Here is a 25764-nt window from a genome sequence, read left to right on the forward strand (position 1 = left end):
AAAAGTAATTAAAAGAAAAAAATCATCGTAGAGTATGTCATTAAAAGTCATAAAAAAGTCATAGAGTATGTTGAAAAAAGTCATATAAAAGTAGTTGTATAGTATGTCCAAAAAAGGTCATAGTGTTTTGAAAAAACTCATGAGTCATGTAGTACATTCCTCGCTACAGAGATGAGTCCTGTTTCTCTCCTTACTGAACAAAAAACGTTGACCTATTTTAACTATTCACTTTACTTACAATACAAATAACACAAATAGCCTATCTTATTATCTTTATCACCTTTACAGGGCAACCAGAAAAAAAGATACAATTCTTGTCACTGTCATGTTAACATGTGGTACTGCACAGGTCTCTTATTCTGAGTGCTGGCAATCTTTACGAATACGCTACTAGTGCAAGTGTCAAGGAGACAAGACACAATCCTCCTGCTGCGGACTGAGGTTGCATTTTGACCACAGGCAACTTTGGTTAATTATTTTCAATATAAACATTATAAACATTGAATTCTGTATTCCACTGTACAAACACTTAACCAAAAGGCAACAGGTCAATAGCCTGTAAAAGCACGAAAAATACTAAATAAATAGATTCAAAAATAAAACCTCTGCATATACGGCAAGAAAGAAAGGCAGTTAAACACTCAAGCTGGTCAGGTGACAGCATGTGTATGTGTTTGGTCAGGTGACCCCCCCCCAGTTGCTATGAAACACTGATGCCAAACACAAGCTCCTCTGTGGAGCACATTCATTATCAATTCAGCTACCACAGCGAACGCACCACCCTTTCTTTTGACTCGAGAGAATCCTTCTGATAACCATGTCCTCTTCATTTGATCATGGGTTGATCAGGACTGCGGTGGTGGAGCAGGTGGTCGCCCCAATTGCAAGTCATTTATGCCACTTGGTGCTGCTGTGTGACAGTGCAGAGGAACCTGAGCAGTTCTGTCAGCTGGAGGGCGCAGCTCAGGCTGTGGCTGAAGCTACTGGCAACATGGCAGCAGTGGCCTCCAGGTGCGTACGTTGGGGAGTTTCCCGAGCTGTAGAAGAGACCGATAGGTGTAATGTATTATCAGATTAACACCATGGCTCTTTACTTCCAGGCAAATAAGTGACACAGAGGATGAGGTTTTGCACATGGAGATGTCGTCCCTATTGGAGTCAGTCACTGTGTCTGGACAGCATGTGCTGCTGGCAGCCCAGAAACTCAGCATTCAGCCCGGTTTGACTGAGCACAGAGAGGAACTCATCACCGCAACGCAAAACGTCTTCCTGGGAGTGGCCAAAGTAAGTCATGTGTGAAATATGAATAAGCGGCTCTACGTGAGGCTAAAATGTCCGCCTGCTTACATGTTCACAATGAGAATGACAACATTTCAGTCAAAATGGTAGACTGAGCCAATATTGCCCTCCACAGTTCCATGCTGCTATAGCATGGCTAAAAAGGCAAAGCAGTAACAAGTCCCCTTATCTGTCTTTCCTCTTAGGTTCTGTTAGTGGACGACGATGCTCTTGTCAGGAGACTGGTAGCTGCTGCTGATGGAGTTTTGGAGTCCCTCTCTGAGCTCGGCTCCGCACCAGACATCAAGTCTCTGCTCAAATCTTTCCGGGTGTTTTCTGAGGCTTTGCTTTTCTTCAACAGTCTGACAGTTGAGAGAGCAAATGCCTTACGGGACCCCAGGCAAACGAAACAGCTCCTTGATTCCCTGGAGATCCTGAGGAGGTGCATCTCCATGCTGCACACGGCCACGTGCACAACCATCAAACACCCCACTAGCGAGCAGGCGAAGCAAGCCAAGAGGTACATTCTGGACAAGGTGCACAGCACAGTGAGTGACGTGATTATGACTCTGAAAAGTGAATGCCACAGTGGATCACTGGGTCCTTGCGGGTATTACACAGGGAGGAGGAACAGTCTGTTGCAACTGCTCACTAGTTCCCCCACCTCCTCACTCCGAGGCAGTGGCTTTGACAGTGTGGTGAGAGATCTTGTGTTTCACTCTATGGTTGTGGCAAACACTTCTCGTAGAGAGCTTCAACAAAGAGTGGTGGGTCATTGTCGGCACATCCTGCAGTTCTGGTCGGACACAAGAAGGATTTTAAAGTCCACAGAGGATGATTCGGAGCAGAGCCTTGAGAGGACCTGCACTCTGCTGGTGCAGCAAATACAATTGCTTGACGAAGCTATGACGACTACTGTTCTTCATCAAGTCTTGGACGCATTTCCCACGGCATCGTCGACAGTTGAGGAACTTTTAAGCGCGTCGAGACAGATCCTGGGTGCACATTCTTCTACAGAGACGGATCTGTCCTTTATTCAGTCACAAGTCGAGGATGTCATATCTTCCACTGATAGAATAATCAAAGTGACAAATTTCATCTCAGCCGTCGCTGTCGATGCAAAGAGTTTGGAGAGCGTGGAGAACTCGCGAGCGTGCCTCGCGAGGCTCGGGGCTCGGCTCGCACCTCTGTCCCTGGAGCTGGCAGATAACTCAATGCAAACTGTTCAACAGATTCATGAGGTGTGTGAAAAATGGGAGGAGGAGACTAGTCAGCTTCAGGATGCTCTCAGTGATGTAATGGATGTGAGGGAGTTCACCAGTATTGCTATTGATGAGGTCATCAATGATCAGCATGGATGTGACTCAGCGTGCAGAGAGCAAAGCTTTAAACTGTTTAATGAACATGCTGCAAACCTTATTTGTCACATGAAGCTGGTGGTTCACTCAGTGAGGAGGCACTTGGACAGAAGTGATAACCCCATCCACAGGAATGGTCTGCTGGTCCTGCTGAAACAGGTTCAATCCTCTCGAACCAAAGTGAGTGAGTCAGTCAGAGATGTGCTTTTAGGTTCCCGTCTAAATCTGGAGGCATATTCTACTTTTTCGGGTAATGTTTCCGTGGCTATTCAGCATTTGAAAGTGCTCAGAAATGGACTGGACGGCCAACAGCATCCACATCTCCTGAGCCCGCTGCGAGGAGCAGCACGTCAGCCTGAAATCTCACGGCCATGTGTGCCGGTCAAAGACCCCTGTGAACTGAACCCGGATCATATGATAAGAGGCTGTCCTGTTTTAGAGGTTATGGAGAGGGATTCCCAAACCGAACATGAGGAGGAACACTCACACGAGGAAAGCAAAGAAGCAGAACTGGCTCATAAATGTGACTTTGATGATTTACAGAGCCCAGCTGTCTCCGTTAAGCCCAGACTGATCCACAAACCTCTCGAATTTGACCTTTTACCCCTCTTGTATGAAGTTGTGACTGTGACTAAAGGGAAAGACGTGACAGCACTCAACCGGGCCTGCACTGGTGTTTTTGAGCTGTCGAACTGTTACGCCCAAGCTGCAAAGGAAGCCGTGGCCATTGTTGATGCGGTTGATTGTCAGACGTTGGAAAGTTTTAGGGCAGAGCTGGTGTCAATGACTCCGCTGCTCGTCCAGACAGCTCAAGAAACGGCGATGAGCTCCGCGATGAGCACGGAGAGCGTCTACAAACACAGCACGCAGTTTACTGACCTCATCAACAACACCCGAAAGGTTTTACTGCCAGTAGCCGGAACCTGGTATACTGCTGTTTACACTGAGCTGCAAGGAAATCTGACGACAAGGGCGGCCACCGTTACGCAGCAACTAAACGAAGTGATGACTTTATGCGCTGAAGTAGTCCAGCTCTTGACGTCGTCTGGTTTAACCTCCCAAAGCGCCGGCCAAGAAACATTCAGCGTTTTACACAACAAGCTGAACAAAGCCCAAAACAACACAAAGTATCTGATTGAGTTTTCCACCTCACTGGAAGGACAGGTGGATCAACGAGAGGGGCTCTGCATCCTCTGGGGCCTGTCTATTCAGGTTTTGCTGAATTCTCTTGATAAGATTTTGGGAACGTCAACCGCAATGAACCAGTTGAGCCCTCAGAAACAGCTAGCGGTGCTGTCGGAGAACTCGCTTCGAATCCAAGAGGCGGCGAGGTTGACCGGCCTGAGTTGTAGAAGTGCTTACAAATCAAAACAGTTAACAGGATACCAGGAAGAGCTAAAAACCCTGACTGAGGCCTATCTCAAAGCTGCGGAGGAGCTTGACATCATGCCGAGTGTCATGCAACTTGCAAAATCAGATTTCTTCCAGAGACGCCTTTTGATTCAAATCAGAGTGCTTTCTTCTCATTTGAGCAAGGCAAATAACGATTACGGCGCGGCACTTCAGAATATTGTTAGCTTTGCTTATTTCGCTGCTGAACACTTCAGGGAGAACAACACGGAGGATGTGGAGAGAAAATTTGACAACACAGCTCAAACGCTGTTTGAAAATGTCAAAACTGCGACCAAGAGAGTGGAGGACTGCTTACACTTCATCCGCAACCCACACGCTCGTTCCAACCTGAGGTCTATCAACGACCGGCTGTCTTTTCAGATCTCAGATATAATCAGCAGGGCGAGGCTCGCGGTGGAGACTCACTATATTTGTGACACACTCAGTCTGGACGTGCAGATACAGTGCTGGTCAGCCAAAGCTCACTATGTGGTGGAGGAGATCAGGAAGCAGGATGGGATTCACCAAGAGGCTAAAGAGCACATCGGGGCTGGTCTACGGGGCAGAACACCTGAGGATATCAAAGACGTGTTGGCCACAGTCCCATCGAAAGTCAAAGAAGTGGAATTTCCCTCTGACATGACAATGACATCATGGCAGAGAGGCAACACAGAAAGCACAGATGCTGCAGAACCAAATATTAACGTGGCAAAATATGGACCTGGAAATATTGAAAATGTAGGTATCTCATAATTAACACAATTTAAAATTCAGTTTCTTTTACGTCACAAGAAACCATGTCCCTATATTTCTCTACAGGACGCTGTCGGGTCTGGCCCATACAAAGAGACTCTTTCGCTGACTTTCACATCCCTTTCTCTAAAGCAAGAAAGTGACAGCTGGGATCCCAAAGAAAACAAAATTGTCCAGATGACCAGGAAGATGGCTGACACACTGTGTTACATGACCAAGTACCTGAAGAAGAAAGGCCCAATACTGGTAACGACCACCAGAGGGCACTTTACTACCTTGATCTTGATATTTGCAGGCATCCTCATCCACAATCATTCCATCTTTTTTTTCAGAATAAAGAGGCATTTGTCACTGCAGCCAAAGATGTGCTCTCAAACTGCCAGTCGGTCACTCAGTTCATCAGAGTAATTGCCAACCACTGCCTGGATAAACAGTGTGCAGTTGAACTCTCCCTCATAGTTGAGCAGATTCTTACCATCACCAACCAGCTCAGCATCATCTCCAGGTCAGAAGAATAAAAGAGATAAATCACACGCTGAACTCAGCTAGAAAATAATAATGCAGAAAGTTCCTCATCTCTACTTAGTGTCAATGCTGTAACACCTGGGTGCAAATCGTCTGATGAGATCCTGGTGAAGAACGCGCAAAATCTGCTGCAGACGGTCCTGCGTGGGGTCCACGCTGCAGAGACGGCCTGCATCACAGTAAATCTAACAACAAAATCAAATCTGTAACGATATGTTCTGTAGATATTGAAGACACAGCTCAAACTTATATGTGACCCGTCTCGTTGCAGGGTTTGAAGCAGCCGGAGCCAAACTCAGATGGTGCAGAGGCTACAGCCTTGTGTTTCCAGTGGAGGAGGAAACTGGAGATCCATCGAGCCCAGCAGACCTCTAACCCAGAGACTGACGAGCTGGGTTTGAGGAAGACCTCGACCCACCCGGCAGCACCCAGTCTCGCCCCGCCAGTTGGCTTCAAGTGACCCCTTCAAAGCATGAGTAGTATTTGTGTCTCAAGAAATAAGAAGCATCACAGATTTAGTTTTCTATTTGATATAATAATGTGAAACCCACTTAATCCAGACGGAGCATTTCACAGACTGTCACGCTCAAGGACATTATACAAGGACGTATGAAATGTTTGGTATCGATGCTTAGATTTGATATGATGCTGGACATGTCACTGATTGTATGCACGCTAAAATGAGACGATGCAACTTGATGTGTGACTCTGAAATGAAATATTGTATGTTTCATGTCTTTATTTCAGTTATTCATAATAAAATCACTGAAAAGTGACAAGCATATGTGTTAAAATGCCATATCGTATTATCACAACCATAACAATCAAACAGACACAAAAAAGCAGTATTCATTAAAACACTCAAAAACAGGCTGTACATGTGATACAAAATAGGTATATACAATGTGAAATATGAAAATGATTTTTTAATGTAAGTACGTAGCTTAGTTTCAGTCCAACACGGCTCATCTGAACAGAGACATGAGCGTCAAATAATACAAACCGACAAGCATTACGCCGCCTTAAGCCCACAATATTCACCTCTTGAACACATAACCTCATGAGCTCGTCGACAGTCAACTCCAACTAAATGCAACATGAAAAAATAGTCATATTATCGCAACGCAATGCAATGTGACCAAGATAATATTGTCTTGCTTTGTATAATAAACTTCTTATTCTGATGACAACTGTTTACTCGCTATTTACAAGCTGGTCAGCAGTGAGTGTTTGGAGGAATGACTTGAATGAAGTAACCAATATTAAGTTACTTCATTAGCCGTCCTTACTGCGAGGTTAGCGAGTGAGAAAAGCCCACCGCAGTAACTTTACATCCACAAAGCATTTAGACCACTTCAAATCAAAAAGGTCCGACGATGTACAAAAACCCAAGTTCAATGGCTGCAATGCTTCAAAATGACACATTTCCTCTCAGCTGAGCAGGGAACTGTCTCATGGTTTGATTATCTGACCTGCTCATGTCAAGAGGTTGACAAATCACAAACTCATATCAGGATGTTGAGTCAATACAAATAAAATATTCAGTAAATATTCAAGAAAACATCTGTTGACTTATTGTGAGAAAAAGTCAAAGTGAGCACAAACAGAAAGATCTCATAATATAAAAGTGCCTTGAAATAAGGAAATACAAAACTTAAGGGAATTCTTGAAATTTTTGTGAGATGGATCATCTCTCTGAATGTATGGTGAGGGCAGATCTATTCTACAGGGTGTGTGTTCTTCGTGAAAACTATACAGGTTCCCATAGTTTCTTTTCTTCAGGTCGTTTAAAACACGTGAAAATTACACAATGATAAAAAGACCTTAACATACACACTTTCAAAAACACAACAATATCGTGGTTTGGTTAAAGGTATACGCTGTGTCTCCGTACTGACAGATGTGTGTCACACCAGACAGTATGTGAATCTATACAGAAATAAATACGTTAATGTAAAGCTAAATGAAGACAAACAGACACGTCTCTGGGTTCTTTACTGACAGAAAGGGGAAGCAGTGGGATCAAAAGTCTTGAACACGTCTTTAAGTGTCCTGTCGTCTGCCTCATCCTGTCCATCTTCCTGGTTTGGTTCTTCCTCCATGGCCTCCTCCGTGTTCTTCTCCTCCTTTTTCTCTTGCTTATTTCCTTCCGCCTCCTCTTGTGCCCCCGTGGAGCCCTGTCCTCCTGGTTTGGCCTGCCTCGGGTCAGTGTACTGGGGTCGGATCAGTCCGGCCAGTGCCTGGATGGGGAGGTTATGGACCGCAGGGGGTTTGACCGGTGAGGCAGGAGGCACTGTGGGAGAACTGGAAGGTGGAGGCTGATCCGAGGCCACGTCTGTGCTTTTGGCCTCTTCTAAAGAGCCGCTCCGTTGGGTTGGTGAGAGTGGCGGAGTTTTGTCCTTCTTAGCTGGGAGTTTCAGAATCAACGTCTTTTTGGGAGGCTCTGCTGGCTCCTTCTGACCCTGCTCGCTTTGATTACGTGGATCGTACAGACTGATGCCCCCCAGGATCGTAGTGGGACTCTCTAGCCCTCCACCAGAGGATGCCAGACGAGGGGCATAAGGTGGCAGCCTCTCAGGCTCCGGCTTCAGTTGAACGGCATGAGGGGAGGAGCCAACACTGGCCTTCTGTAGCCTCGGGTCCACGACTCCTCCCACAGAGAAGGGCACTTTCTGACACAGCAGCTTGGAGTCCAGACTCCCCGTGCGCTTGAGTCTGGGGTCCAGAGTCTTGTGCTGACGCGGATCTACAGGTCTTTCAGCGGCGGATCGGGACTCTAGAGATCCAGAGGGCAGTCGACTCATACGCTCCTTCAAACGTGCAGCGACCAGTCTGGGGTCAATAGCTGGAGGGCTGGAGACGGGGGGATGGTCAGGCAGGCTTGTTCGGTTCATCTGAGCATCTGCGATTAGAGGTGGGAGGGGCAGGTTGATGGAGTTTTCCTGTTTGGGCACGAGGGACGGGATGAGGTCCTCAAGGCCCCACACCACTGTCTGTGCGAAGGCCGGGCGCTGGAGCAGGATGTCCACCCGTATGTGGCTAAACTGCTTTAACTGGCAACGAGGGTCTCGCAGCACCACATCGGGGCCAGCATCTAGCGGGATGAGAGCAGCTTTGTCCCTGAGCTCCCTCTCTCCCTCATCATCCTCATCTCCTGTGGGAGGCTTCTGAGGAACAGCATGGCGATAGGAACTCTGCTCCATTGGTCTCACCTTCCTGGGGTCTCTGGAGAACCGCGGGTCTGCAACGCCATCGGACTCCTTTTTCATACCGTGGGGCCGCTGTCGAGGGTCTGTCTTCACGCGGGGGTCGCTGGGTGGGGCCCTCTCCTTCACAAGCCGAGGGTCCCCCAGTGCTGGAGCCGCTGGGGCCGTCGGGGGGGGCTTGGACTGAGACTGCTGCATCTCACTCTGCTTCTTGAGGGATTTAAGGATGGAGGAAACACAACTACCATCGTCCTCGTCGTCACTCGAGTACCAGTTTGTAGTTTCATCTGCAAAAAAAGATCAAATTATAATTGAATGTTTGTAAATAGTCTGTGTATAAGCACCTTGTTTACTGACGTGATTGGAGCATTTTCTGAGGGGGTTCTAGTTTTACTGAGTTTTGTTTTATCTTAATTAAGTCAGCACACCTGCTTCTTGCCCGGAGGCACTTACCTCTGTTTGCATTGTTCTCGTCCTGGCCCTCTGCTCTCTGGGGCTCATTTCCCTGTGGATGTGACTCTTGCTGTTGCTGCTGAGTCAGGTGTAATAAAATGGCCTTCTGTACAGCCGGTGGTAAGGACTGAAACTGTGACTCTGCACCCATCTGCTGCTGGAGGTTCTGCATGAAGGCCAGACCAGGGTCTACTACAAAGAAACACAATTTTGCAATTTTAGCGAAGCCTAAAAGATAATGAACCTTTTGCATAACGATATTAATATTACACCGACCTCCTTGTGGAGCCATGGCCTGGTTTCGGAGGAAGTTGCCGAAGAACTCTACTGGGTTCTGACCCAGCGATGGAAAAGGGAAGAGACTCTGCAGCATCTGTAGATCTGGTGGAGGAGGGAACGGAGGCCTCTGCATATTGTTCGGAGGGTTGAGAATGGGTCGGTGTCCATGGAAGGGTGGGGGTTGACCCGGGGGCATCGGTGGTGGCTGCATTGGAAACCTGTGTGGTGGGTGCTGCCCTGGGGGGCTCTGTGGGCCGGGTGGTCCAGCGGAGTGACCCATGGGAACAGGAGACCCAGGGGGAGGAACAGGAAGCGCAGAGGGGCCTGGAGGCACCATATTTCCACTCTGCGTGTCCTCGGAGCCTCCGCTAAACTGATTGGAGCCTTCCCCCTGATTCTGGGAGAAGTTGGATCCACTGAAAAAAAAACAATGTGCACAATGAGGTTGATAAGAAGCTCTTTAGAGTTCGATTTCAGTTTGATTACAGATGATTTGAGTTACCTCAGACCAATTTTTTGTGCCAAGTCTACAGTCGGTTGAACCGTGATTTCAAAGAGGGAGGGGATCTTCTTCCCCGCTTGGCCGTCTGTAGGACTGCTCTGACCAGGAGTGGGCAGCAACCCCACCCCAGGAGGAGGCTTCGGAAGGGGGGCGATACCCTGCTTTCTCAGATCCTCCAGCTCCAACTCGTCCTCACGGGCGTTCTCCTCCTCTGTGTTAATTATCTGATAATTGAGTCACAAAGCAGAAATAAGACAACCGTTGGCCATTACAGCCGAGTATCACTTGGCATAGAAGGTTTAAAGATAACGTAAAACACTTTATTTTTACCTTATCAAGCAACTCTTTGGTCACATCGTTCAAAGCCTCGTGGGAGAACTTGCAGTTGTCCCCTTGATAACATTTGGCTCCAGTATGGAAGAACTTGCACGGGTACTCATGTGCACTCGCCGGTTAAGGAATAGGACTAATTCAAAAAGGTGTAATGAGCTTTCACTGAATTATGCGATGCGATGACACAAATGTACTTCAAACACATGTGCATAGTGAAGGATATTGTGCATGTAGATGCAGTTATCTCCTTTACTGCAGTACCCTTGGAGGTAGAACTTACAAAGCTCCTTTTTCTTATCCGGTATGACGAGCTCATGTTCAAACTTGCACTGTTCCCCCTGTGGGAAGAAAACATATTTAAACTTTCAGGTAGAAAAGTGTTTATATATATATATTTATTTTTTTAATAGTTCAGCGTACATTGTTAAAGCACGTAAAACCACATTAGCGCTACTATACCTTGATGCATCTGCCCTCCAGGAAATACTTGCAGATGTATCTCCCGTTGTGCTCAACCGTGTGCTGATTGATGAACTCCTTGCTCATAATTGGCCGTTTCTTCTGAAATCCGCAGGAATTTTTTCCTTCCTGTGACACAAAATAAACAACAAGATGTGGTCTTAGTTTTTGTCTTCTTCTCAGCTCATGTATTAACGTACAGTACACACTGTGTGGTACAAAGCTGAACAGCACGGTCAAAAGCTGAAACCCTGGAAAAAATAAAAGAATGGTGAACAATATATACAGTACTTTCGCTTGATTCCTCATGACTAACATTACATTTTATTTCCTTAAATATTAGAGGACAGTTGTTTCTTGTATTCTACTAAATAATATGGAACACATCTGGCTGTTTCAGGGCCACTTACTGGCATCATGTCTTCCATGCCCTGGTCTCCTCCTCGGCCTCGTCCTCGCCCCCCCCACGGTTTGCCCTTCAGCTTCTTGTTCTTGTAGAGCATCCCACGTCCTCTTCCTGGGCCGCTCCCTCTGCCCCTTCCTCTCTGCCCAACTGAGAATGAAAAGTAAATAGTTAAATCTAGTTGATGAATTACCACACGGGTGATCTGATTTGAAAAGTGGTTGATTTCATACACTGCTGTTGTTTCATCCCCCTCATGCTTCCTCTCTTCATCTGGTCTTTGGCATGGCGTCCCCTTCCACGACTCTGGGAGACGCAATCCTTTGACTGCGGGTACTCGGACATGTCATCTTCATAATCCTCCTCCTCTTCCTCGTAGTCATACTTGTCATCGCTGTAGTCGCTGAATTTGTCAAAATCACTGCTCTTGTGCGGCGGGGACTTCTGTGAGTTGCCATGGCAGCCCTTTGAATCCCGTCCGTGCTGGCAAGTCAAAAGAGGGAAATGTCACACAATAGTGCCTTCATGAAAATGACGCGTCGGCATGCCAGCAGCGGTGAACTCACCTGAGAGGACTGGCCATCGGATCCCTGGCTCTTCCGGGTTTTGGGTTTTTCCGGTCGGTCGTAGTCGGAGTCATAACTGTCCGAGCTGGAGCTGCTGGCGGGGGAGTGGTGCTGAGGAGAGTGCAGAGAGGACGACGCAAAAACACAATGTTAAAGTGAATTATCAAGAGTAGTGCAAACTCATGCCTTCATGAGGTATTATATCTTACTTTCTGTCTGTCGCGCCTCCTCCTTTTGGACCTCCTCTTCTCTCTGGTCTTTTTGTATCTTTTCCTGGAGTGCCTGTGAGTCTTCTCTTCTTTCTCTTTACCTTTGTCCTTTTCCTTCTCTTTGTCTTCATTCACCACTGCAGCCTCTTTGTTCTCCTCTTCAATTCCAATCCCTTCATCATCTATTTCGCCATCTTCCAGTTCGCCGTCCTCCCTAAAGAGGGAAACAGTCAGTAGAAGGAGTATAAGTGTATTTATCAGCCTGAGGCATAATTCAAAAGTTGTTCACTTCATGAGCACACCTGATGAGCAAATAACCCAGAATCACCTGCTGTAATGATTTCATAACAACTTTCATGATGTATTTTCCCTTCATTTGGAGTAAAGTACTAAATATCACACCAGACAGTTTGCAAATTACCCGAAGCCTTTCCTGCACTAAAACATCTTGTCAATAATTAAAGGCTTAGTTTTGATTTCCTGTGAACCACTGTGTGGTTATTTCATGAAAGCCAAATTAAATTATCTGATTTATGAGTATGATTTAGGCCCACATAAAACCTTAATGACAAAAGTACATAATTAATTACTGCAAAGTAAAAGCACGTTATTCTTATTTAAATAGCAAAATGGAAAATATTTTGATGGGATGTCCAACAAACACGTCTTGTCTGGCTGAAGGGCCTGAGCGCGCCTGTAGGAACATTTCGAGGTCATAATTGCAAATATTTAACAGGCAGGAAATCTTCCCAGGAGCATCCGATGCTGGATGTTGGCCTTTCTTTCTATGACTTTGCTGCAGAACCCATGACCCCTGTGTCTCTGTCTGCAGTACTACAACGATTACTACGAGTACTTCACATCCACGCCGTTTGTCGTCGTGTGTCAGACAGGACATGTTTGGGTTTATTTCGATGGTTAACTTATAACACGACCCTTTGGCAGTCAAAAACAAGCTTTTATAAGACCTGGTTCACAGCTAAAACCATGCATGTACCAGCTGATATGCATCAATCATTCCACTGTTAATATTATTTTTGTAAAATGTAATGTTAGCTGCTTTAAACTATGTATAAATATATATAAAATGCAGTTTGGAGCATGAAACAAAAACACCTTGCAATGGGAAAGAATGCTCAACACCAGATGAAGGTCACCAGCTCCCTCTACCTCTGACACCAGTGCTTCAACCGGGCACCCTTCATAAAGCCACCGGATACCGAAAATTATTATTTACTCCAGTTATAGCAGCGGAGACCTAAAGATTCAATGTGAAACATTTGCCAATTTAAATATCTTTGGGGAAAACCGGCATAAACTTACTCTTTCCTGTTGTCACATTTAACCAAAACCATGCAAGTGAAGACTGATAAATGGAGGACACTACTTCATACTAGCATCACTGGTAGAATACGTATCCCAGCATATTCAACTTGTAGGTGCAATAAAACCACAGTTCTCTTTACTGAGCACAACTATTACAGTCCAACCGAACACTACACCAGTTGCTTCTTCTTCTTTGCTTGAACTTAAATCACCTGGTGAAATATTTGCTTTGGCGCCAGTAAACTCTTGACCCATCGAGTACTACAGACCAATCCCAGAGGACACAGGCCCGTATTCAGCAGCAGCACATACTAATCTCGCCATCCTGCGTGAACCCTATCAGCAGTACCGCCCGGTGCCCGGTAGGGGGAGTGCAGTACGGAGGATGGGCGTGGCTGTGGCGTTAACATCACAGTCGCAGTTGGCAACAATGAAGCCATGAATTCATCCACAGAACCACGACAACACAAACGATGAGGTCTGCTATCTTGCATGGAAATGATCGTGGATGAGTCTTGTCGACACTAGGCTATTTGGACAGCGATATTCACTTGCACCAAAGAGGCATGCAAAGATGTTTTTTTGAGGGGGGTGGGGGGAGAAACCGTGGACCCTAGACCCCTGCAACTCATGGTTAAATGAGGAAAACAGTAACACAAGCACGTAGACCCACTACAGCACTCAAAACGCACAGATGAGCGTATTAAGAATATTGCACAAGAACGTTACTCGACCTTTCATCCCCTGCAAGCTCAGAATCTGTCATGTTTTTGTCAAGAACAGGGGCTGGGGGACTGGAGACAAGGCTCACAGAAGCCATTGGAAAACGGATCTAGCTGCCTCCCTTCTCTCCGGTACAAAGAGTGAATTAACTCAGTCACTCAAGGAGACGTTGGGTTGTGAGAGATGCTGGAAGATTTCAGACTGGAAAAAACTCACGGTGTTACATGTCTCGACAGAGACAGTAAACGGACACTGTCCTCTTTCATGTCAATGACGTTTTAACTCTGTGAGCACAGCTTGATGCCCCGCTTTGCTAATGTCCCGTCGGTTGACAGCTGCCATGGTGAAATAGAGGAGACGGAGGGAGGAACAGACAGAAATGTAACCATGTTCGTTGATTTCAGCATCTTCATAGGGTTTCTCAACAGGGACATCATCTCAAAATGGCTTCTGAGGTCTGCAGCACATTCCTAAATCATGTATTCCTCTACCTATATATATAGTCCTTTAAGGATCACTCTAACTTGGTGGCAACGGATCCTCGTCTGCTATTGGTCAGACATTACGCGGGTGACGAGAGCGCCGATTATTATTGGTTCAAAGCAATGTCAGTTATTTTCAACATCTGCAACAATGAAGCGGATACGACGCACGGTTTTGTCCTTTGTCAACGTTTTAATTTATGAAAGTGTGTATTACGCAGTTACAACAGCCCGAGTTTATTATATTTGATATTTGATATTGCAAAACAGCTGAAGTCAATTCCCTTCATCGTGCTTTTAGTGGATACGTATTTCGTCCATTGTGTGAGCTCAGCTTCACGCGCTCGTGTAGTCCTGTCATTGGCCACCAGGTGTCGCGCCGAGTCTACAAGCCAAACCTCAAAAGACTTGCTTGTAAAACTGTGACAAATGCACATAATGTACGTCCGGTAGTGTTTATCAACAGACCAACACTCGTCTCAAAATGTGTGTTATTCATTATAGTCTACAAAACAATGTGGTGTTAACGGCTATCGTTAGCTCTCAGTTAGGCTTACCTGATCTTGATACATAACCGATCATTTTAGGCGTGTATAGCCGAGTATGTCAACGTCTTAACGACCTGTTTCGTAATGAGCATCATACAAGTCCTATAAAGATCTTATTCTGAAAATATCCAGTCATTTGAGTTTGTAAGGAAAAGGAAACAACTTTTTTTTTTTACCCTTTACGACAGAGTTAATACACATAATTAAGTTCATATCACACTCGTGATATTTACCAGATATAGCTGACTCTGTGGTCAACTTTCCTTGACAGCAACGTGGAGATGTAAAGAGAAAAGCATACAAATATGTGGGAGCATCTCGGTGGGAGGGATTATTGCTGCAGGAAACAGTTAGGTGGCGTGCAGAGCTGAGAGGCTGAACCTTTCCAGAGCGCAGATAAAGAGACGGGAGCGCATCTCTGTCTCAGACACCTGATGAGCATCCTCCAAACTCTCGTAACAAGGGGACAGAACTCGTTTTTGGGGATTTTAACGAAGCACCAAATCTTGGAGAACACCAACAGGGAACAGCATTACTTTATTATCACTGGACATTAAGAGATGGCGCTGTCTTTTCGACGCAGGTGTTTGCTGCTGCTGTGTTTGACAGCTATCCAGAGTGGTCATGCTGCCGTTCAGGTAACAGCAATTTACTTTGCCTTAAATGCAACAACTCACTTGTCCAAGAAGAGCTGCCGTCATGGGCAACTTGTCTCAACAAAGTGTGTTAGGACTTTAATCAAATCTAAAAAATCTGAGCAAACTCTATTTGGGAAATATTCATAAATTTGATGAAAAGTAATACATTTTAATATCTTAATCCTATTATTTAAAAAGAAAGTCACCCCAACTAATAATATTGTGTTTTATTCTGTTCAAGCTCTTCATCCAGCTCATTGTGATCGCCTATGTGTCAAGTTTTGCATGGTTTGTGATCACAGTCTACAGTTTCCACTGGAGAAATAGCACGATACTTTTTGATTTTCCCCAAAAACGTCCCATCCGGATATGAGTCCTCTCTTGTCTTGTCTGCTTTGCCTGAAGCAGAGCACTGTTTTAACTGCACAAGTCCAAACTATGTACACATTGAATTTTAATGTATTGAAGCGAGTTGTTTTTGTGCAAGGCCCTCCAAATGCAAGTGCAGGAATTTAAGGTATGCTGCACAGAGAAAATGTTCCAATGAGCATGTGATTAATAAACCCTCCTGAAAGGATTAGAGGCACTTTCTCTGAGGAACTTTGTAATGGCTTGACAAGCTTTCTCCCTCAAGTAACTGTTAGTGGCACCCATGCTATTTTGAGTTTGCCCATTCGGGATTCTCCAATGAGCTTGTGCCTTCCTTCCTATGCAAAATATACAGAAGAACAGCATTTTGGTCTTAGGTCACATTGACATCTGCCAGACAGCTTTTGTCCAGCTGTGTCTGCCACAAGAGTTGTGATAGCAAGTGGAAAAGGGGAGAAGAAGAGAGATGGTGGGCCTATACTATCTCACATGTGAGTGCAATTAGGTTTAACGGAAAATAGATGTCAATGGAGAGCAAATAGAGTTAAAAAAAAGAAATCGTGGTGACTGCATCATGCAACTGCAGTAAAAACATGTTACATCATTTATTCTAATATCAATGAAAACTCTTTGTAACCGTAACAAATATGGGTTTAATTTCAAATACATCATGCCCCACAGCTGCATATTCTTGTCAAACACAGCTGTTTAATATTTTATGACCATCGAACTGAAGTAACTTTTATTCCCGAGCTCGTTTTCTGCTCATGGTGCTCATGCTTTATCCACAGACATGCATGGACAAGCACCAGGTGGTCGGGGTGCTTCGTCAAATGGAGAAGTTTCTGAAAGGCCAGGAGATGCGATTTACGGAGGGCCTCAGGATCATGAAGTCAAAGCTGGCAACGCTGCAGAACTCTGTCTCCAAGTTACCTCAAGCTGACCAGTCAGCTGGTGAGTAATAAGCAGATAACAGCACGTATACCGCCACCCTCGTCATCATATTCCTCATTCAATTCATATTTGCATCTGTGCTTTTCCCACTGTCACTTGTCACAATGTCTCAATGTCTGAAAAAGGTATTTTGTCCTCAATCATAATCTTTACCAACTTGTTGGTAATTATTGAATCCAACCTTGTCCTGGGTGATGAGACCTCTGCACAGGTTGAGGTTGGGCAGAGCTGTGCAGGGATGTACATAATGTCATCATAATGTTACAAATATCCTGTATGTATGGATTCATTGATTCCATTCTGTTACATCAGCCCATTTCACAAATAACTTGGAACATGGCAAAGATATTTTAAAAAGCATGTGTCTAATTGCTCAGGTGAATGGATGTGTGGTGTTTTTGTTTATAGGAGTTTTAAACTTCTTAAGGCTCTAATGGAAGCAGGATTCATTTTTACATTTAGCATAGTAAAGTAGGAAATTGATTCATAGTCATAACTTAATACACATTCTTTAGGTATATGCTGTACAATCAACATACCACGATGAGAGGCTGCTAAAAATACAGAATATATGTCGTTATTTGCTCCACTGATCATGCAGTATATAGTTGGCTGTAAACCATAAACTGGATTTAAATTTAAAAATAAAAGAATTCACAAAGAGTTTACCAAATGAGTGGATATTCAATTGACAATCCATAAAGTTCCACATGCATGCATAATGACTGAGGTTTGGTAATTCAGTGAATGATTGTTCACTTAAAAGGCAACAGAAGATTTTAAAGTATAAATTTACAACATTTTGGGAACATTCAACATTCAACATTCTTCAAACTGATTTCTTGTTAATAGAGGGCCAGATATCGCTTCTTCTATTGTTACATTTTCATCCAACAGCACGAGGTCATCTCCGTTTCAGAGCTCGGTACCTGACAGGGGAAGTGGATTTGTGGAATTGTGGAATTGTGTTGTTTGGCAGCCGATGCTGAGCCAATTTGTTAGTGATGGACCAGTGCAGTCCATAACTCTGGAGAGAACTTGGCAAGACAGGAGGAAGCATATATTTTACATTTATACCAATAAAGCCTCAACAAAAATGAAAGGACAAACGTGAAATTATTGCACCGCCAGCTTTAAATGCTCAGATCTGGATAAAAATCCAAAAATCCACATTTAAATAAAAGGGAATATATTGTTGATTCACATAAATATCCAATAAATGCATTGGTAAAATACAAGAGATTATAATCTGATGATAATGTAATAATGTTGTGCAACATTCCCGATCTTGTTCTAGCCTATTCTACATCTGTCATATCCCTTGACACGATGCTTAAACTTAAAGTTATGAGAAAAAACAACACAATGGGAGTTCATCATTCAAGCTGGACATGATGGAGGTCTGGCTGTGTGAGATTGATTTATCATAAAGTAAGTGGTGGTTTTCACTTGAGGTCGAAAGCATAGGAAACATTTTTTTCCTACTGGGATGAGGCATACATTCTCATAAAAGTCAAAAACTGAATCCATTCACAAAGTTATGTAATGTAATTACGTTCTATATTATACAAGCATTCAACTTTCCAGAGCATACAAAATAACACAACATTTGGCTGCCGGCGACATTCTGACTCATAAACATGGCCGGTCCCGTGCTGGCTGACTGTAAACGAGACATTTGAACCGTCCTCTCCCATGAAGGCTCTGCGCTGCCCAGCGACACGTGTATATCCCCAGACAGGGAATGCCAGAGGATGTCGGGAGGCTTACTCCACATGTGACCAGCTTCCTCTCGTGCTCTCTCTCTCTCACACAGCTCCCACCACCTGCCCCACGCTGGAAGCCCCTGCTCACGGAACCAAGTTCGGCTCAAAGTATTTAGTTGGACATGAGGCCCATTTCACTTGTTCCCAGGGCTACCATCTTGTCGGTTCTGCCACACGTGCCTGCCGGGACAACGGCACCTGGACTGGCATCGGTGCCATCTGTAAAGGTGAGCTACATACAGGAATGCCACGCCCATCGCTCTGCCACAGAGCCTGATTTGTAACCGTGTGTGAGACCAGTGTTGCATTTGATTCAGGTGAGGAATGCGGTCTCACTTCAGCTGCTGTATGTTTTCATCATGGATTAGGAGCTTTTCAGCCCCTTTGACTTTCTCCACGTACAAAACACACACATCCACTACTTTTCTGATTTGGTGGAATGTTTTGGGCCAGGAAGTGCTATGTCTGTGCATTATTCACTGCTGGAGCAGAGATCCCCACACACATTTAGGGCGACCTCGGCTCAGCGGTGCCTGAATGCCAGGCTGAAAGAGACAGCAGCCCAGAAGCCAAACTGAGCTCCACACACACACACACACACACACACACACACACACACACACACACACACACACACACACACACACACACACACACGCACACACACACACACACACACGCACACACACACACACAGATAACAGGCAAAGAAAAGAGGCATTCTTTAGCGTGGCTGGAACTCCTCGGCGTACTGAATGAAGCCCTCGTTAAAATGGCATTAAATGTCTCTGAACACAGAAAAACACCTGTACTGCATTCCACTGTGGGGTGCCTTACCCTCCAGGTTTCCACTCCTCATGAACAGCAGTGGTTGGGCTACTGTAAGATGAACCCTACCGCTCTTGCTCATGTTTCCCTGGTTCTTTGACAGTCGTCCCACTGGACGGGGTTAGGTCCAGACATTATGTCCGGACCATGGTCTGATAGCACAGAAGTATGTTAAGCATGCTATTGATTGCCCGGTCAGCCTGCGCTGGTGGCACTCTTCCAAAAATTCCTAGTGGCGCACTCAGTTGAACATGTGCATACGTTTATTGACATTCATGGTTAAAACAACATGAGAGGGCTCGACTCTGCACAGTATTATCCCTGTTCATGTTTTCCAGCTCGGCATAAGAGGTCTAAATTTAGTCATGCTTAAAAAGCAGTATTGACGTAGTGTGAAAACTTTAAAGTTAAGAAAAGTTTAAAAATATCGAGCAGAGTGAAGTGGGCCTTTTCATATTATAAAGCCCTGTGGTGGCCACTGGGGAAGCCAAATAAACATTAAAGGGATTGGTTGTCATCCAGTATACTGTGGGTTCAGAGAGCAGAGGCCGCTTCATCATTTTAACATCTGCACAACTCTAAGAGCTGACTACAGAAACAAAGATCAGAATATATTTTTCTTATCTAGTTTGGTACCCTTGTTGTCGTTGTCAACAGTTTGCGTTTTGGAGTACTTCTGTATCGAGTGGTACTTACTATACAGGAATATCATCTTCGGGGCCACTGCTTGATGAATAATCAATATACTGTACATGCCACAACAAAGACAATATGTCTGAACATTGGTGGGTAAATGAATAGATCGGTGCTATACCTACAGAGAGATTCAGAGGGACAAGTATTTTACCCAGCTTTTTTTGCGTCCAAACGCTACTTTACGCATTCTCACAGTCGAGGGCATTGATACCAATTTGCACTTGTTCATGTTTAGGCAATAAAATGCTTGTGAAGAAGTATGAATGAAGTCAGGTACTTCTCAACTGTTTGTTTGGCAGAGAGGTAAAACCTTCACATTTAAAAAGTATTGTCATGTGTTTCACAAAGCCTTAAAGTTATGAGTAAAACAGTATGTCCATAGACTAACACCAACAATTTTAACATTGAAGCTGAGATGGATTTTATTGCCGTACACTTTAAGAGTCCTCCCCATTAGATTTGATTTAGATAACTACTACTTTTCCACAAATAGAACAAATAAAAGGGCATCAGAGACATACTGTGCCCATAATGACAGTACCAGTTTGTCATTTTTAAGCATCGGTTATCAAACTGGGTGGACACTGATTGCCGCTCTTTGGATGGAGAGTCGATGGGAAGGGCTTACAGAGGTTCTTTCATTTTTGTTGACCATTTCTTTCTTTCAGGACCTTTGATCTGTATGCACCAGACTGATGAAAACAAGAGACTCGGAAGAAGCTGCACGTTTCTTGAAAAAAAAGCTGACCACTGTGATTATTCTCTCCTGCACCCACAGATATAAGTGAGTGTGCAAGTAATCCCTGTCAAAATGGAGGTACCTGCGTGGAAGGCGTTAACCAGTACAAATGCACCTGCCCCCAGAACTGGAGTGGTTCTCACTGTCAGCATCAAACCCAGACAGGTCAGTGCCACAAACGTCTGAGACTCTTTGTTTAGTTGGCATTTTCTCATCAGTCAAGACTGGGAGAGGTCTTCAACTTTCATATTGTCTCCCCCAATGCAGCACCACCTGAGTGGAGTGTCATGAATGATCCAGCATTCAGCCGGAGACCTCACTGTGCGCAAGTGAACAGAGCCCAACACTGCAGCTGTGATGCCGGCTTTCACATGAGTGGCACCTCTGACAACAGTATCTGTCAGGGTGAGCTGTAAATGACGTGTTCCTTCATTGATCCCTGTGGGGAAATGATCCTTTCACTGCTCCTCCTCACAGGGCGGCAAGGTCAGCTACAGTTCCCTGAAGCTGGTTGCTCCGCTCAATAACATCTCAGCAGCACAAATAGCACATGTTAAAGGGACTTTGCTGCTGAAAAGATCCCAGAGTAACCGAATCTTTTACTCCTCTAGTGATTAATATGGTTGCAAATAAGAGAAATCTGAGGGGCCAGTCTGTGGCGAACAAAACAATCCTCTTGGGAGGTCACAAGCTGATTAGCATCCATTTCGGTCACAGTTCAGTTGCTTTTAAGATGTAACTGGTTGAGTAACAATTCCAAATTAGTGTTTTCAAGTAGTTGCCTCAAATGTGTTGATGCCACAATGCTGAAAGGGCAAACCTGATGGACCTCAATACTGACGATAACCTGAGGGACAGGAACAACATGGTTTGGTTCCTCGGTGTGTGTTGTAAACTGTATGAGGTACCTATAGGCTCCCTGCTAGTTGCTTTTAAGTGCATAATGGCCATGTGATGCATGTTCACGACATGCGATTCCTTGTCTGTTTCCTGACAGATGTGAACGAGTGTGAGGTGTATCGGCTGGACAAAGGAGGGAAGCTTTGCATCCACGAGTGTGTGAATGTCCCGGGCTCGTACCACTGCTCGTGCCCCAGCGGCTACAAGTTGCTCCCAGACGGGCGGAACTGTGAGGGTGAGTGACAAGAGGGAACAGAGGACAAAGGCTCATTCACAGAGCCCTGGCTGGGTATGTAGCTCCAGAGAGGAATACCTGCGACTTAAGGAGAGGAGCCTTTAAAGCAATGCGCTTTTAGTTTCTGCAGAGGTGTCTGTCGGCCCCAAACCTGGTTTCCACTTTCCTTTGCACCCCTGAAGCTTGCAATGCTTGCCAGTGGAATGAGTGACCTCACCCTTTCCCAGCAAAAGGGATGTTTAGGACATGAGACTAAACTAAGAACCCAAATAAACAATCACAGCACAGCACCCCCTCTGACTGTGGTAACCAGGAAGCAGGGAGTCAGTCTGGCAAGTCTCTCTGCCCGCTGCTCATTCTTACATGCCTCTGCTGTTTTGTCTTCCAGATGTGGACGAATGTTTAAGCCAGCAGCACAACTGTAGCCGGGGGACAACTTGTATCAACACGGGGGGAGGCTTTCAGTGCATCAACCCAGAGTGTCCCCGTTCTCATGGCAACATCAGCTACGTCAAGACGTCTCCCTTGTAAGTGGATAGACCCCGATGTGACCCCTTTGTCATTTGTTTTGTCAGTGAAACGCTTTAGAAATTTTTTTACCAGGATCACATCTTTCACGTGCCAGCAGGAAATTTTCATCAAATCTCAAATGACCATGTGAATACTAAATCAGACCCGACTGTGGGCTCCTGGCAAACATTTTGAAAAGCAAGAAAAGCAGAAATAAAACAGATCATTCCTGTGTTTAAGTGTAATCCATGCCAGTGAACCCGCATGCGCAGCTGGAGGTTAAAATACATGTATGGACTGTCATTGACGAGGTGCACTTGAGCAAGGTGTTACAGCGTTAGAGCTCTCTAGCTGAAATTCATGAAGGGAAATTCAGGTTTCATACAACTTGAGACATAGTTTAGGCCATATTGCTAATGGTAGAAATAACAATAATCTTGCCATGGTGACTGCTGAGCTCTGGCTACGCAGCAATACAACTAACTGCCAAGCTAACCAAACCAGACAATAAAACATGAGCGATGTGGTTATCGCTGCCTCACAGTGAAACAAATCGTTCCTGAAAAAGAACATGTATCAGCAGAACTTCACTCGACCACTTTTTTTTTTCTTTTTCTTGAAAACCATGTGGAACGTCTGTGTCTGGCCAAATGTTTGGAGGATATTACAACTTCCACCTCCATGTTCGCCAAGTCATCAGCAAGCTGCCTCATTTAAGAGCTTAAAACAAAGCTCTGTTTGCTTCTACTGAACCATCAATGTGGTGAAGTACTGCTCCGCTGCCAGCGAAGGGGATGAATACATGTTTGGGAAAGCACTTGTAGCAAGGGAGAGAGCACGGAATCGAGAAAAGGCAGTAGCTGAGTCCCCATTCCATAATTATATGCAGCTTTTGAGATTGTTGTGCACAGAGATGGAATTTTGGAAGTACTTCACAGAATGAAAGGTCACAGCGTTCTATGATCCAACACTTCGGGGCACATGACTTCATAGGTACTGTATGTATGTGTGTCACTTCTCTTTAGTCACAAAGAGGCACTTATAAACACCATTATATAATCGTTTTCTCAGTGACAAAATGACTCTATTACATGACAACTGCCAAAGACATAGAGAATGGAAAACATGTACCACTTTGTCCTGTAACGCCCCCCTGCTTATAACATTTGCTGTCTTTCTGTCCGGCAGTCAGTGTGAGAGAAACCCCTGCCCCATGGACAGCAGATCCTGCCACCTGGCTCCCAAGACCGTGTCCTTCCACTACCTGTCTCTGACCTCCAGCCTGCAGACTCCTGCGACGCTTTTCCGCATGGCGACCGCCGCCGCCCCAGGGCGCACCGGGCCGGACAGCCTGCGCTTTGGCATAGTGGGCGGAAACTCCCGAGGCATCTTTGTCATGCAGCGTTCAGACAGGCAGACCGGTGAGCTGATACTGGTTCAGCAGCTGCGCGGGCCGCAGGAGATCAGCGTTGATGTGGACATGTCTGAGTACAGCGACCGCACCTTTCAGGCCAAGCATGTGGCCAGAGTTAACGTTCTGGTTTCCCCTTACAACTTCTGAGAGCGTGCTGGCAAAGGAGGAGGAGGCCGACTAGAGACAGACAGGGGAAGAGGAGCAAGGAAGAGTGTGTGATGAGCACGGGTTTTACTGATACTGTTTCTTATTTCCATATCAGAAATTCATTTGCCTGAGTAGCTGGTCAAGCGACAAGCCAATATTATAATAAAGCAGTTATATTATGAATAACAATTTACGGCAAAACACATCATAGATGCTTCTTTTAAGTCAGTATGAGCTTTGACTGATGTTTGACTGAGTGTGTTTGAATGCTGAACAAGAGCATAAATGGGTTGGGAGGGATGCTGAACTGTTTGTGTCATTGCTGTTGCTTTATGTTTGTATGTTTATGTCCATCATAGATCATGTCTGTAGCTCAGGGTCCAGCCCCGGGGCTGATGCACTGCCCTTGCTTTGTTGACGATAAATCCCTATAAGACATTAGTGCTCCTGAGGCTCTAATTTATTGGAAATATTATTGCTGGTTGTTACATTGTAACATACTGTACGCCACATGTTTATCTTCCATCATATACTGTATATATATATATATTTTTTTTTTCTTTTTGTACTAGTTTGCCTTGTTTAAGCACCATCCATTATACTAAGGGAGTTGTTGTTGTTTTAAACAGTAGATGCAGTCCTGTACCTGAGTATATTTCCTCTATAACTCATATTCCGTATGTTACCCAGAAATGATTATATCTGGCAAGCTTGCAAAGCACTACGCAATTTACCTGGGATTTTAATTGTCTCGACATAACTGAAATAAAGTCGGTCTAACATTTCAGTATTTGTTAAAACTACTTGACTTGACGCTGAACAGTGTGCTATTAAATGTCCTTTTGGCTGTGCTGTTTTTCATTCTACAGTATTCTGCCATTAGGTTAGAGAGGAAGAATGTGTTTTTTTTATATTACCCGTGAGGCATACGTTCACAGACAATACAAGTCAAAGCAACATTTCCCTGAATGTCTCAGAAACAAACAGTGTTTATTTTTGACTTCAATACAGTAACTGTCACATTTTCAAAACATATCTTCGTGTGTCTATGTGTTAGAGAAAGAAGAGACAAATGTCCACCACATGTGTTCTCTTCACTCTGTCCTCCTCTCTCGTCTCCATCCAGGGGTTTACATTGCATTAAAATAGCTGCATGCTTCCAGGAGGGAGTGGATGGTGAGAATCAAAACACATGCCCCGGCGGTACACGCTGCTCTGAAAATGACAACGCGCCTTAATGGCAGTAATTTCCTTCAGTAACCGTACCGGGAGGGCTCACATTGCAGCCTTTGTTTCTAGGCGTGTGCTCGGGCTATTTGATGTCCACATGTTTCATCCATTCTGAGGCGGCAGGACGTATTGCCAGAGACAATTGGAGAACACTGAGCTACATAACACAAGCCATTTGCTGGAAAGAAACAACACAAATATACAGTAAGGGCCTTGAAGCAAAGCCAGCACATAGTGTGGTTTACACTGTGTTTACGTCAGAGTCACAGAGACACAGTGACTTTGGGCTCTGTGGAAGCTTCCGCTTAGTGCTTCTGGTGACTTTAGTGCGCCATTCATAAGGAGTGGACAAAATAACAGAAACACACATAGATACACACAAATATACAGACGCCAGCAGTGAATACCAATTTGATGAAGCCTTTGATAATGTGTTTTTGAAACTTTATGAAGTGATGCCATACTAGTTGCTATAGATTTTGTGTCCTCTGTCTTTGGTGTTGGTAAGGACCTGTTTCCTGTGCCAATGCTGAACTACTGTTG

The 25764-nt window shown here is 44.9% G+C and overlaps 2 protein-coding genes across 3 annotated transcripts; one reads left to right on the forward strand and one right to left on the reverse strand.

The window, feature by feature from the left end:
* Positions 1-6046: 6046 nt before the first annotated feature.
* Positions 6047-13885, reverse strand: zc3h6 (zinc finger CCCH-type containing 6). Its single transcript, XM_079280611.1, has 12 exons — positions 13777-13885; positions 11717-11930; positions 11508-11618; positions 11175-11424; positions 10949-11091; positions 10539-10667; positions 10301-10417; positions 10077-10184; positions 9747-9970; positions 9242-9660; positions 8966-9157; positions 6047-8799 (listed from the first exon to the last, which is right to left on the reverse strand). Exons 1-12 carry the CDS (start codon positions 13860-13862, stop codon positions 7301-7303), a joined length of 3492 nt encoding a protein of 1163 aa, XP_079136737.1. The 5' UTR covers positions 13863-13885; the 3' UTR covers positions 6047-7300.
* Positions 13886-15192: 1307 nt separating this feature from the next.
* On the forward strand, positions 15193-24772 carry fbln7 (fibulin 7). Of its 2 annotated transcripts, XM_079280303.1 has the most exons (8): positions 15193-15433; positions 16594-16756; positions 18573-18749; positions 20825-20950; positions 21053-21190; positions 21783-21920; positions 22309-22447; positions 23619-24772. In XM_079280303.1, the coding sequence occupies exons 1-8, from the start codon at positions 15356-15358 to the stop codon at positions 23989-23991; spliced, it is 1332 nt and encodes a 443-aa protein (XP_079136429.1). In that variant the 5' UTR covers positions 15193-15355; the 3' UTR covers positions 23992-24772. The 2 variants fall into 2 exon arrangements, with proteins under 2 accessions (XP_079136429.1, XP_079136430.1); XM_079280304.1 differs by lacking the exon at positions 21053-21190.
* The last annotated feature ends 992 nt before the right edge of the window (positions 24773-25764 follow it).

This window comes from Melanostigma gelatinosum (genome assembly GCF_949748355.1).
Source record: "Melanostigma gelatinosum genome assembly, chromosome: 12".
NCBI classification, from domain to species: Eukaryota; Metazoa; Chordata; class Actinopteri; order Perciformes; family Zoarcidae; genus Melanostigma; species Melanostigma gelatinosum.